Source organism: Hippichthys cyanospilos, chromosome 16 (assembly GCF_059441005.1).
Source record: "Hippichthys cyanospilos isolate Australia breed blue-spotted pipefish chromosome 16, RoL_Hcya_1.0, whole genome shotgun sequence".
Lineage (NCBI taxonomy): Eukaryota > Metazoa > Chordata > Actinopteri > Syngnathiformes > Syngnathidae > Hippichthys > Hippichthys cyanospilos.
Window position 1 is genome coordinate 1,282,081 of NC_142384.1, and position 13,710 is coordinate 1,295,790.

Sequence of the window (13,710 nt, forward strand, 5' to 3'; positions counted from 1 at the left end):
TGCAGACTACGCCCATTATCGAAAAGTCATAAAATTTTGAAACCTTAATATTCCATGTCTTATTGATATTCTGACCAATTTTCATTTGTTGTACTCAAACAGACTGAGCACAATACGTGAAAGTGTAAAAAATGACATTTTAATCAACCACTAGGCGGCGCTAGTAGGTATTTAAAAAATTTTTTTTTAAAGATGTTAAAGACATAAGTTTCCATGTGTCTATGAAGTTTTAGATTTTTTTAAGCTAGTACATCAAAGTTATTAAGGTTTATGTCCCTCTTGGCGAAGGAAAAATTGAACACATAATTTGAAGCCACGCCCCTATCATATATGCCAGCGGATCTGCACCAAATTTTGCCCACTTGTGCCCCTACGTGTGAATATGGACCACAGCAAATTTGAAGGTGATTGAGTAAAGCGTTTAGGAGAAACAAGGAGCAGTTTGGGACCTGCAAACGTGCAAAAATGGGCCAAAAATGCACATTCAAAAATTCATAACTCTTTTTCTGTACATCTGAGCACATGGCTCGCGCTGACTTTTTTGTAGGTCTCTAGGTCCTACATATGCCTAAAATTTTTCGTAGCTCTAGGTCAAACGGGCCGGGACCAGGTGCACTTTTTCGACCTTAGGTGGCGCTGCAGAGCCAATTTTTTTGCATTGTTTTGGGAAACACAAAAATATCAAATTTTTCACCAGGCCCGACAAATGTGCAAATTTTGGTGACTTTTCGTGCATGTTTAGGCCCTCAAAAATGGAAAAGCGCTGCACAGTAAATAATAATAATAATAATAATAATAATAATAATAATAATAATAATAATAATAATCTGGAGAAAAACAAGAGGGCTCTCGCAGCGGTAGCTGCTCGGGCCCTAATAATAATCTGGAGAAAAACAAGAGGGCTCTCGCAGCGGTAGCTGCTCGGGCCCTAATAATAATAATCTGGAGAAAAACAAGAGGGCTCTCGCAGCGGTAGCTGCTCGGGCCCTAACTAGAGCTGCAAGCAGCTATAAAGGGCCCTCGCAGACCTGTGCACGTTGGGGTATGAACAGGTCGGGGTATGAACAAGGACTATGAACGATGAAAAAGTAGTTGTAGTGACTTCAGTGCAGGACTCTTACCAAATATGTAAAATTTAGACAAGGTGGGACAATGTGGGTGGAGTTACTGCAGCTTTTATTGTTCCAATTTTGTGACTTTCAATGCCATATAGGCCACAGCCACTGTCGAAACATCGTACTGATTTGTGGAGGGCATAAGGCATGGCCACTGGCTTTTCAGAAAACATTTAAGGGACATCACTTCAAGGGGCTCAGCAGAGTACATAAAAACATTAAGGATTTTCTATATTTTTTGCTGCCATTAGGTGGCGCTCGTACTATGATAAAAATAGGCTTGTAGGTGTGTTTCACATTGGACTCCCATCCCATATATGAAGTTTTGCAAACATCAGATCATCTAGGTCCAATTACAGCAACTTTTACCGTTTTGGCGAGACATCAGACTTTGAGTTTGCATAGAGGCCACGCCCTTTAATGAAAAGTCATATAAGTTGAGAACCTTAATGTTCCAATGTGTCAAAGCTTTTCTGACCAATTTTGAGTTCATTTAGTCAAACAGGCATTTCAGAGTACATAAAAGTATAAAAAATGAGATTTTTGTCCTCCACTGGGTGGCGCTGTAAATGATTTGAAAGTTTATCACATAGCTGTATTATTGCATGACTTTTAAAGGCCCAGGAAAGTTTCAGATGATTTGAAGCTGTCATAGCTGAGTTATTAATATTTTTGTCACTCTTGGCGAAGGAAATATTAAACATAATTTGAAGCTCCGCCCCAATTTTTTATGTCAAGAGATCTTCACGATATTTGGACTATGTGTGCCCCTCAGTTGGATAATGATTCATGCCAAAGTTAAAGGTAATGGGGTGAATCGTTTAAGAGAAAAAGGCACTAGTTTGAGACCAGCTAATGTCTGAGAATGCGACAAAACTGCACATTAAAAAAAATCATAACAATTTTTCTGTACATCCTAGCACATCACTTCTATTGACTTTTTTGTAGGTCTTGCAGTCCTTCATTTGCCTACAAAGTTTCATAGCTCTAGGTCAAACCAAACAGGATTGACTGTAATCTTTCGACTAATGACATTTTTTGCAGCCACTAGGTGGCGCTAGCTTTAAACTGGAATATATTTTTGTCGATATATTCATGAGAATATTTTCATCCAATGTGTGAAATTGTGAGAAGATCAGATCATCTGGGTCAAATTACAGCAACTTTTACTGGACAGATAAAGCTTCGGAATGAAAATGGTCGTAGAGGCCACGCCCATTATCGAAACTTTGTAAAATTTGGTGGAGGTCAGCAGGGCTGTCTAGAGGCTTGTCAGACTTAATTTCAGCGATATCACTTCAAAGGGCTCAGCTAAACACTTAAAAACGTTTAAAAAATGCTATATTTTTGGCTGCCACTAGGTGGCGCTCGCACTATAACAAAAAATACGTTGATAGGTGTATTCCCCATTGGACACCCATCAAATATATGAAGTTTAGAAAAGATAAGACCATCTGGGACCAAACACAGCAACTTTGTTCGTTTTGGCGAGACATCAGACTGACATTTTTGTTTGCCACTAGATGGCCTTATAAGCAATTGAATATTTTTTTAAACACTTGTGTTAAGGGCTTGAGTCTCCATGTGTCTGTGAAGTTTCAGATTTTTCTAAGCTTGTAAAGCTGAGTTATAAAGGTTTGTTTCACATGTGGCAAAGTAATCATCAAAGGCATAATATAAAGCCCCGCCCCCAACATATTTGATGGCGGATCATCACAAAAATTTGAACAATTGTGCCTCACAGTCAGATAAAACATCACAGCAAATTTGAAGTCGATCGGGTCAAGCGTTTGGGAGAAAAAAGGAGCAGTTCGGGACCTGCAAATGAGCAAAAACGGGCCAAAAGTGCACATTCAAAAATTCATAACTCTCTTTCTGTACATCTGAGCACATGGCTCGCGCTGACTTTTTTGTAGGGCTCGAGGTCCTACATAAGGCTACAAATTTTTGGAGCTCTAGGTCAAATGGGCCGGGAGTGAGAGGCTATTTTCCACTCATAAGGCCATTTTGGGGCCAATTACAGCCACTTTTTTCGTTTTGGCGAGTCATCTGACTTTGAGGTGGCGTGCAGACTACGCCCATTATCGAAAAGTCGTAAAATTTTAAAACCTTAATATTCCATGTCTTAATGATATTCTGACCAATTTTCATTTGTTTTACTCAAACAGACTGAGCACAATACATGAAAGTGTAAAAAATGACAATTTAATCAACCACTAGGCGGCGCTAGTAGGTATTTAAAAAAACTTTTTTTAAAGGTGTTAAAGACATAAGTTTCCATGTGTCTATGAAGTTTTAGATTTTTTTAAGCTAGTACATCAAAGTTATTAAGGTTTTTGTCCCTCTTGGCGAAGGAAAAATTGAACACATAATTTGAAGCCACGCCCCTATCATATATGTCAGCGGATCTGCACGAAATTTTGCCCACTTGTGCCCCTATGTGTGAATATGGACCACAGCAAATTTGAAAGCGATTGAGTAAAGCGTTTAGGAGAAACAAGGAGCAGTTTGGGACCTGCAAACGTGCAAAAATGGGCCAAAAATACACATTCAAAAATTCATAACTCTTTTTCTGTACATCTGAGCACATGGCTCGCGCTGACTTTTTTGTAGGTCTCTAGGTCCTACATATGCCTAAAAATTTTCGTAGCTCTAGGTCAAACAGGCCGGGACCAGGTGCACTTTTTCGACCTTAGGTGGCGCTGCAGAGCCATTTTTTTTGCATTGTTTTGGGAAACACAAAAATATCCAATTTTTCACCGGGCCCGACAAATGTGCAAATTTTGGTGACTTTTCGTGCATGTTTAGGCCCTCAAAAATGGAAAAGCGCTGCACAGTAAATAATAATAATAACTAGAGCTGCAAGCAGCTATAAAGGGCCCTCGCAGACCTGTGCACGTTGGGGTATGAACAGGTCGGGGTATGAACAAGGACTATGAATGATGAAAAATTTGTTGTAGATCACTTCAGTGCAGGACTATTACCAAATATGTAAAATTTAGACAAGGTGGGACAATGTGTGTGGAGTTACTGCAGCTTTTATTGTTCAAATTTTGTGACTTTCAATGCCATATAGGCCACACCCACTGTCGAAACATTGTACTGATTTGTGGGGGGCATAAGGCATGGCCACTGGCTTTTCAGAAAACATTTAAGGGATATATCACTTCAAGGGGCTCAGCAGAGTACATAAAAACATTAAGGAATTGCTATTTTTTTTGCTGCCACTAGGTGGCGCTCGAACTATGATTAAAAAATAGGATTGTAGGTGTGTTTCACATAGGACACCCATCCCATATACGAAGTTTCCCAAATATTAGATCATCTAGGTCCAATTACAGCAACTTTTACCGTTTTGGCGAGAAATCGGACTTTGAGCTGGCATACAGGCCACACCTTTTATTGAAAAATCATAAAAGTTGAGAACCTTCATTTTCCACTGTGTCATAGCTTTTCTGACCATTTTTGAGTTCATTTAGTTAAACAGATATTGCACAGTACATGAGAGTGTAAAAAATTAGATTTTTGTCCGCCACTAACTTCACTAACCACTAACTTCAAAACAATTTGAAGATCCGCCCACATCTTACAAGTCATGTGATCTTCACAATTTTTGGCAGATTTGTGCCGCTATATCTGCTAATAGTCAATGCCAACGTAGAAGTTAATCGAGTGAACCGTTTAAGAGAAAAAGGCACTAGTTTTAGACCAGCTAATGTCTAAGAATGTGGTAAAATTGCACATTAAAAAAAATTCTGAACAATTTTTCTGTACATTCTAGCACATCACTTTTATTGACTTTTTTGTAGGTCTTACAGTCCTTCATTTGCCTAAAAAGTTTCATAGCTGTAGGTCAAACCAAACAGGATTGACTGTAATCTTTCGACTAATGACATTTTTTGCAGCCACTAGCTGGCGCTAGCTTTAAACTGGAACATATGTTAGTCGATGTCTTCAGGAAGCGATTTACATCGAATGTGTGAAAATGTGAGAAGATCAGATCATCTGGGTCAAATTACAGCAGCTTTTACTGGTCCGATAAAGCTTCGGAATGAAAATGGACGCAGAGGCCACGCCCATTATTGAAATTTCATAAAATTTGGTGGAGGTAAGCAGGGCTGTCTAGTGGCTTGTCAGACTTAATTTCAGCGATATTACTTCAATGGGCTCAGCTAAACACATAAAAACGTTTAAAAAATGCTATATTTTTGGCTGCCACTATGTGGCGTTCGCACGACGAAAAATATGTTGATAGGTGTGTTTTGCATTGGAAACCCACGCCCAATTTTTCATTTTTTATTTGTTAAAAAAGTTTAAAATATCCAATAAAGTGTGTTCCACTTCATGATTGTGTCCCACTTGTTGATACTTCTCAAAAAATTACAGTTTTATATTGTTATGTTTGAAGCCTGAAATGTGGCAAAAGGTCACAAAGTTCAAGGGGGCCTAATAATTTCGCAAGCCACTTAATCTGGATGTAGACCATGTTCTTTTTCCTATTTGGTGCTTTCTGAACTGTGGAATTTAAGCAGCAGACCAGATTTTTCAAGTCTTGCGTAAAGTCGACAGACGGAACGGAGTGGTGCATGGTGGATGCTGTGGAATCACTCTCATTTATTAACATGGATGCAACTGAGCGGATGTAGTGGAATCACCCTGTCAGAAAATGTGCATAATTTACCTCCTGGAATGATTTCAGAGAATTTTTGAGGGCTGCAGTTGTATATTCCCCTGTCATGACCTTGGATCCGAACTTTTTACATTGGCCAAATTCCTGAGATTCAAACTGGCACACAGCATTTATAGTTTAAAGCAGTCAGCACATTTTTTTCTGATTGTGTTTTTTTTCTATTGACAATAACCAATCTCATCACATACTGATATGATCACCTTGTCTCTCCATGGCCAGTCAGAGTCTGTAATCATATTTGATCTCCTCTCCTGGGTAAATGTGCCATGTAGCAAACAAACACAGATGGGGCTTACCTTGCATTTAAAGACTTCATTTTGGCATTTGGGTTGATGTGGTCATCATTGATCACGCTTCCCAGCGATCCATCCTCTTTTGCCGCATCAACACTTGAAAAAGAACATAATTAAAGTTATATGTTTGGAAGTGTTGAGTATCATGATTTATGATCCTATTAAATCACTTAAAAAAAACAAACAGATGAATCGACGACTTGATAAGCACCACCAAGTTCTTCCATTTAAGCAAAACTCAAACATGAAGGCTTTCGTGTTGCTATGGTACACTATCTGTCTCCTCTCACATTCTTGTATGTTGAGAAGTTCACTCTGATATTCTAGCAAGATGTCTCCTTTTTCAAGAGACGCGCAAGCAAGGACTCCTCGGCCTAGAAATGACGAAACAACATTAATGAAGTAAGGTGAAAGATTCAGTTCTGAGTCAAATGTCATTGAGAGATTTAGCTTACCTTTGAGTGCACTGATTTATTTCACATCAAGTTTGTCTTTTCCAGAATCGATATAAAGTCTTCTTTCATTTTTTGGATTCGAACACCTTCGCCTTGGTATTTTGTTTTTTTTTCTGATTTTGAATCAAGAGCTTCTTCACTCAAAAAAAAGACAATTGTGTTTCAAAGGCACTACAAAAAAAAGCACTCATTATTCAATGAATTCATCAATATGTGACAGAATTAAGAGTGAACACAATGAGTGTCAAGAGTGTCACAATGCAGAATCCCATCAATGTACGCATGTCCGCCATTTTGTCCATATAATATACAATTACTATCGTAGGGCAACTGATACAGGTGGAATGTACCATAACTCCCCAAATAAAAGATGGACTTTTTTTTTTTACCAAAAATGGGGGGCAAAAGTATGGGTGTTACTTCTAGACAGTAACTTAACATTTCAAATTTTTTTCCCGACACTATTAAAGTTAGATTGATCCATGAGCTAAACAAGTAGAGTTTTTACGCTCAGATGTACATTTTTATATCGATCGCTGCAAATAGTGATCCACCTGTTATGACCCCCTTTGCATATAAACTAATGCAAAAAAACCCATCTTTTTTTTACTCATGAAAATGTCTTAAAAAAGCTCGGCTGCCCTCTCATGAAAAAATAACCTTGTGAAACTAAAGCTGACCATGTTCATGTATAATTAGCTGTATTTACAATGATTATTTATTGAATACTTACCTAAGAGGCCAGTTCAATTTTGCTTTCGCGGCAAGTTGAAAGTCTTTCCTGGGAAATTGAGTGCTAAGCCACGCCAACATCTATGTCACGTCCCCACCTCCAGCATGTGTGTGTCATGTGTGTGCGTGTGCGTGTGTGTGTGTGTTTGTGTGTGAAAGTGCAAAAAAAAAAACAAAAAAAAAAACGACCAGCTGGGTGTCATACACACACACGGAACCGATTAATCTCGTAACACGGGGGCCCACTGTATATATATATATATATATATATGTAAAGCGAATTCACCGTATGGCGGGCAACCCAAACCTATGTTAAATAGCCAATGCATTTAGAACCCAAGGTAAAAACATCAAAATTGTACATACATATCAAAAATTAGTACCAAAATAGTACAGTGAGTGTGTATATATATATATATATATATATATATATATATATATATATATATATATATATATATATATATATATATATAAAGCTCTTCATTTGTTTTTACTCCGAGGTATTTCAGAAATGCTGAGTTTTAAATGGAGACATCAACAAAACAAAATTGGAAGTGAAAGCACCACATTTATCCAGACTGCATAACTATACTGCGTTTCACTTATTACCAGCACTGCTAGAAATAGACTGATCGTGACATAGGAATTTGATTTTCTCTTTTCAGGACTACCTCCCCAGCCAGCAGGACATCCTTTTGGCCCGAAAGCCCACCAAGGGCATCCACGAGTACGACTTTGAGATTAAGAATGTGCCTTTCAAAATGGTGGATGTAGGTGGTCAGCGTTCAGAGAGGCGACGCTGGTTTGAATGCTTCGATTCAGTCACTTCCATCCTTTTCCTTGTCTCTTCCTCTGAATATGATCAGGTGAGTGACCACAACGTTTAAAGATTCAAATTTTGGTTGCAAAAGCTTTTGTCTATAAGTTCAAGTATGTTTTATTTCTCTTGTTGACTGCAGTATCATGCAAGATGTTAACTGAGCTCAAACTCGTTTGCATTTTGAAACTAATTTTTAAAAAAATGAACACATTCTAAAGCAGGGTTGGGGTGCCCCCGGGCACTGGGTAGCCCACGAGGATCACATGACTAGCCTGCAGACCTGTTCTGCAAACAGATTACAACTGATACAACACTGTGATTTTCTAAGACGTTTACTAACGATTATGCATATATGACATATACAGTGGCCCCCCGGTTTACAACGTCCCTGCCTTACATTTTTTTCACCTTACGACATGGACTGTGATGTTTTTTTGTCCCCTCTTTACGCCATTTTTTTTTCGCTTTATGACATAAAAAAAAAAAATAACTTCTCAACATGGCGGTCAGTGTACATGCCTGTCTGCCAGGGCCCGCACTCATACGTCACTACATGCGTCACTGCTTGTCACTAAAATGCTGGTCTACTATTGGTGGGCGTCACTGTGTCAAAGACTTGTTCTCGTGTGAGTGCTAACAATATTGTATTTATTGTTCATTTTAGTGCTTAATTCAAACTTTAATTAGTTATCCATGGGTCCCAAGATTGTTAGTGATGTTAAAGAGAGAAGTAAGGAGATGATTCAATCAATCAAATTTTATCAATCAAATTTTATTTATATAGCCCTAAATCACCGAAGTCTCAAAGGGCTTCACAGATGAAAAGAGGTCGTACAGAGACATCTTTTCAGTATAGGGTACACAATAGCATCCCCTGTCAAAGCTCCCAGAAGGGGAAGGAAAAACTCAAAAACCCCAAATTTGGGGAAAATCAGAAACCTCCAGAAGGGACCACAGGTGGGAGGAGCCCCCTTCCAGGCCCACAGGTTGAAGTGGATGCTGCATGTACCAGACACAGAAACGACATAAATTACAGAAAACATATTGTGCTATATAGTGCAGTGATGTCTTGACAGCAGGCAAGGCCATTGGGCAGGAACCATCCCACATTCCAGCCAGGTGGACTGCAGACGGCCGAACTCCTAACCCGTGATGGTCGACCAACGCAGGACCCAATGGAGGCGGTCAAGTCAACCCTCACCATCTAGCTAGCCCCCTCTCCCAGCCGGAAGAGAGGGGCAGGAAAAAAGAAAAAAGAAGAAGGCTACAGACAGGCTAAATTAACTAAATGCTTTTGAATATAAATGTGTTTTTAGTCGGGATTTAAAGATTTCTACTGAGGTGGCTGCGCCAACTTCCATAGGTAGGGCATTCCATAGTACTGGCGCGCGAATGGAAAATGCCCTTGATCCCGCAGACTTCTTTTTAGCCCGTGGGGTCGATAGCAAACCGGCATTTTGCGATCGAAGTTGTCGGGGCGGAACATAAGGTGATACTAAGTCGACGAGATAGGAAGGAGCTAAACCGTGTAGAATTTTATAAGTAATTAACAGCACCTTAAAATCACATCTCACGTGTATTGGAAGCCAATGCAGGTCAGCTAGAATCGGAGTAATATGATCAAACTTTCTCGTCCTTGTCAATAGTCTCGCTGCTGCATTCTGTACACACTGCAGGCTTTTAATGTAGGACATGGGAAGTCCAGAAAACAAAATGTTGCAATAGTCTAGGCGCGACGTAACAAATGCATGAATTAATGTTTCTGCATCGCTAAGAGAAAGAATAGGGCGAATTTTAGCTATATTGCAGAGGTGAAAAAACGCCGTTCTTGTCATGTTATTAATATGTGCTCGAAAGGAGAGAGTGGAGTCGAATATCACGCCGAGATTTTTTGCAGAACTACTTTGGGAAATAATACAGTTTTCTAGGTTCAGCGTGGTATTCTTAAGCAAGTGCTGATGATGAGCAGGGCCAATAAATAACATCTCAGTTTTATTAGGGTTGAGAAGCAGAAAATTGGAAGACATCCATTGTTTAATCTCGGCAAGGCAAGCCTCCAGTTTACTGCACTTGCACGGATCCGTTATTTCTAAGGGCATATAGAGTTGGGTATCATCAGCATAGCAATGAAAACTAATAGCATGTTTGCGTATAATATCGCCGAGAGGAATCATGTAGATGTTGAACAGTAAGGGACCAAGTACTGACCCCTGCGGGACACCACATGAGACGGAGAAAGACTCAGAGATCACATCACCATAAGAAACACTATGCGTCCTTCCCAGGATGTAAGATCTGAACCAAGAAAGTGCTGATCCCGAGATACCAACACATGATCTAAGACGTTCTATAAGAATATGATGATCAATAGTGTCAAATGCGGCACTAAGATCAAGCAGTAACAATACTGATGAGACGTTGGAATCCAAGAAGATCATTCGTCACTTTTACTAGGGCTGTCTCAGTTGAGTGGTTGGCCCTAAAACCTGACTGAAGGAGTTCAAATCTATTGTTGTCTATCATAAAATCGCTAAGCTGTTGTGTTACAACTTTCTCAAGAATTTTGGCGATAAACGGAAGGTGTGACACTGGCCTATAGTTAGAGAGATCTTTAGGATCTAGGTGAGGTTTCTTAAGTAATGGTTGAATGACAGCCGTCTTAAAAGTCTCAGGTACAATGCCAGAGGAGAGTGACAGGTTGATAATATTCAAGACAGACGACCCTAAGACCAGGAATAAATCTTTGACGAGTTTGCCTGGAAGCGGGTCGAGCATGCAGGAAGTCGGCTTTGCTGCATTAACTAGTTGTGTAAGACACTCCAGGGATACTAAATCAAACTGGGACAGGGTAGCCAGACTTTCATGAACCTGATTGTCCGAACTAGCATCAACATTCATAGTCGAGGTGGTGAGCGGCGCTGCCTTTTTTATTTCTTCCCTTATTAGCTGAATCCGCTGAGTGAAGAATTGCATGAAATCGTGTGCTGAATGGAGGGAATTATGATTAACCTGCTGCTGCTGTGTTAGCTGCGCTACCGTCTCAAATAAATACTTTGGGTTGTTTTTATTAAGACTAATCATTTTGGAAAAGTGATTGGTTTTTGCTAACCTAAGAGCCTCTTTATATTTCAGCAAGCTATCGCACCAGGCCTGACGGAAAACCTTGAGTTTAGTTGTTCGCCATTTACGCTCAAGTTGTCTACTTAACAATTTACACATACGCGTTTCCTCCGTAAACCACGGAGTGTGCCGCTTCGGACGAGTTTTAAGTTTCAGCGGTGCAATAGAGTTAAGGCAATTTAAAAGAACCAAATTAAAATCATTCGCGAGCTTATCGACTGAGCCAGTGAAAGACGGAAAGGCAGCTGTTGCGGAAGGCAGTAAATCAGAAAGTGCAGCAGTGGTTAAAGAATTAATATCACGGCTCTTAAAGCCTTGGTTGTGGACAACAAGACCACATTGAGCTAGGACTTCAAATGTTATAAGATAATGATCAGACATAACGTTAGAAAGCGGCAGAATTGTGACGTTTGAGGCAGTTAGGCCATGGGTTAGCACTAAGTCTAAGATATTACCATTCTGGTGTGTTGCTGCTTTTATTATTTGTGTAAAACCAAATGCATCGATTATTGCTTGAAAAGCTACAGTAAGTGGCTCTAGTGGGGAGTTCATATGAATATTGAAGTCACCCATAATTAATATATTATCTGTGTGAGTTATTAAGTCAGCCATAAGTTCAGGGAATTCATCTAAGAATCCAGAGTATGGGCCAGGAGGACGGTAAATAACTACCACACAGAATGGTGGTGAGGAGCTCGATCGCATAACGAGAGCCTCAAATGTCTTGAAAGTGTGGCTCGTGCTCGTGCTAAGCCTAAAATCAGATTCTGAAATTAGGGCGACACCCCCCCCTTTTTTACAAGGACGGGCCACATGTGAGCCCACAAAGTTTGCGGGTGAGGCCTCATTTAATGGTAGGAATTCATTTGGTTTTAGCCAGGTTTCGCAGAGACCAAGCACGTTAAGATTTTGATCTGTAATAAGATCGTTTACAAGAAGGGCTTTTGAAGGGAGTGACATAATATTTATGAAGCCGAATTTAAACTGGGAAATTTTTCCTGGACTATTCTGAGTCCTCGTGTTGGTAGTACTAATACCAACAAGATTTTTATGGCTGGGGCTTGCTCTGTATTTTGAGTAATTAAAACCTCTTCGCAATGTTAGTAAAGTAGGAATTCGATTGTTGACGACTACAGCGCGCGTATTGATGCTAATATTCCGCCTAGGCACTTTATCACTAGTCTTACTGATTAGAGAGGCAGGGCTCTTTTCCTTAATCCACACCACCTCAGCAGAAGTCTTATCATTAGGGCATTCAGCATTAGGTATTGAAACAGTGTGTGGAGTGCAGTGACCTAGACTAAGTATGCTATGTGTGTTGTAACAGTCCAGCCTAGTGCCGGTTAACTCTAGCCTTAACGACTCCACACCCGTTCTAGCAGGCTTGCTACTCGCCTGCGACCCGACATGCTCTAATGTAGGAAGTCATGGAAGGCTCAAACAGTAATCTATGTTTCTAGAAAGAGTAATGGCGCCTTTCCAGTTAGGGTGAAGGCCATCCATTCTCAGCAGGTCGGGCCGGCCCCAGAAGGAGGGCCAATTATCTACAAACTGGAAACCCTGCTCTTTACAGAAACCAGCCATCCACCGGTTAAGCGAGAATAATCTGCTAAACCTCTCATCATTGCCTCTCGCAGGCAGAGGGCCAGAGACAATAACTCGATGCCGACTCATCTTTCTAGCGAGATTACAAGTCCTAGCTATGTTCTTCTTTGTAATCTCAGACTGCCTCATTCTAGTATCGTTGGAGCCGACGTGTATCACTATGTCCGAGTAGCTAGTGTTGTTTGCACTAGACTGGTGTCTAGCCCTCTTGCGTGTCAGCTCCCTAAGGTTAGCTTCAATGTCGGGTGCTCTGGCCCCAGGGATACACATTACAGTGGCTGGCTTTTTAAACTTGATGTTACGGGTGATGGAGTCCCCTATAACTAAAGTGCGGGAGCCAGTAGACTGAGGAGGAGTTTGCCTAGCGAGGGGGCTAAAACGATTATGCGTCCGAACAGGCTCACCGCGGCTAGCAGGCTTCTTAGGGCTAATGCTAGCCGGACTAGCGGGTAGGCTACGACCCGCACTAGCCGACGCTAGCGGCATTGCGGGAGGGCTACGGCCCGCATTGTCATTATCAGATGTGTCCGTCTGATCTACGATTATCAGACTACTCTGCTCTAGCTGACGGACACGGCCCTCTAGGAGAGAAAGCCTCTCCAAAAGAATAACGCAGGTGTCGCAAGTGACAGATGAGGTGGAGGTGCCCGGAGCGATGCTTACCTTAGTACAGCCGAGCGACATACTTACGCTAGCAGAGCTGCACGAGGACGAACGGAGCTAGGGGCTGTTCAGAGAAACGGCGAATCACTAGCTATCGAAGAATGGAAGCAGTCCTCAAAAATGAAGAAAAAAGAAGAAAAAACAACGACGGACACAAGTCCGACGGGTGGTGGTAAAAATAGAAAAATAGAAAAAGAAAAAATATCGTTCGTCT

The 13,710-nt window shown here is 40.7% G+C and overlaps 1 protein-coding gene across 8 annotated transcripts in view; it reads left to right on the plus strand.

Annotated features, from left to right (window-relative positions):
- Positions 1-13,710, plus strand: part of gna13b (guanine nucleotide binding protein (G protein), alpha 13b) — a 155,287-nt gene that overhangs the window by 57,280 nt on the left and 84,297 nt on the right. For all 8 annotated transcript variants that reach the window (XR_015868192.1, XR_015868188.1, XR_015868187.1 and 5 more), the window contains one exon: positions 7,954-8,154. Coding sequence is in view for 1 of the 8 variants with exons in the window: in XM_088437206.1 (XP_088293332.1) it covers positions 7,954-8,154 (201 nt within the window). In the remaining 7 variants the exon portion in view is untranslated. The remainder of the gene's footprint in view (positions 1-7,953; positions 8,155-13,710) is intronic.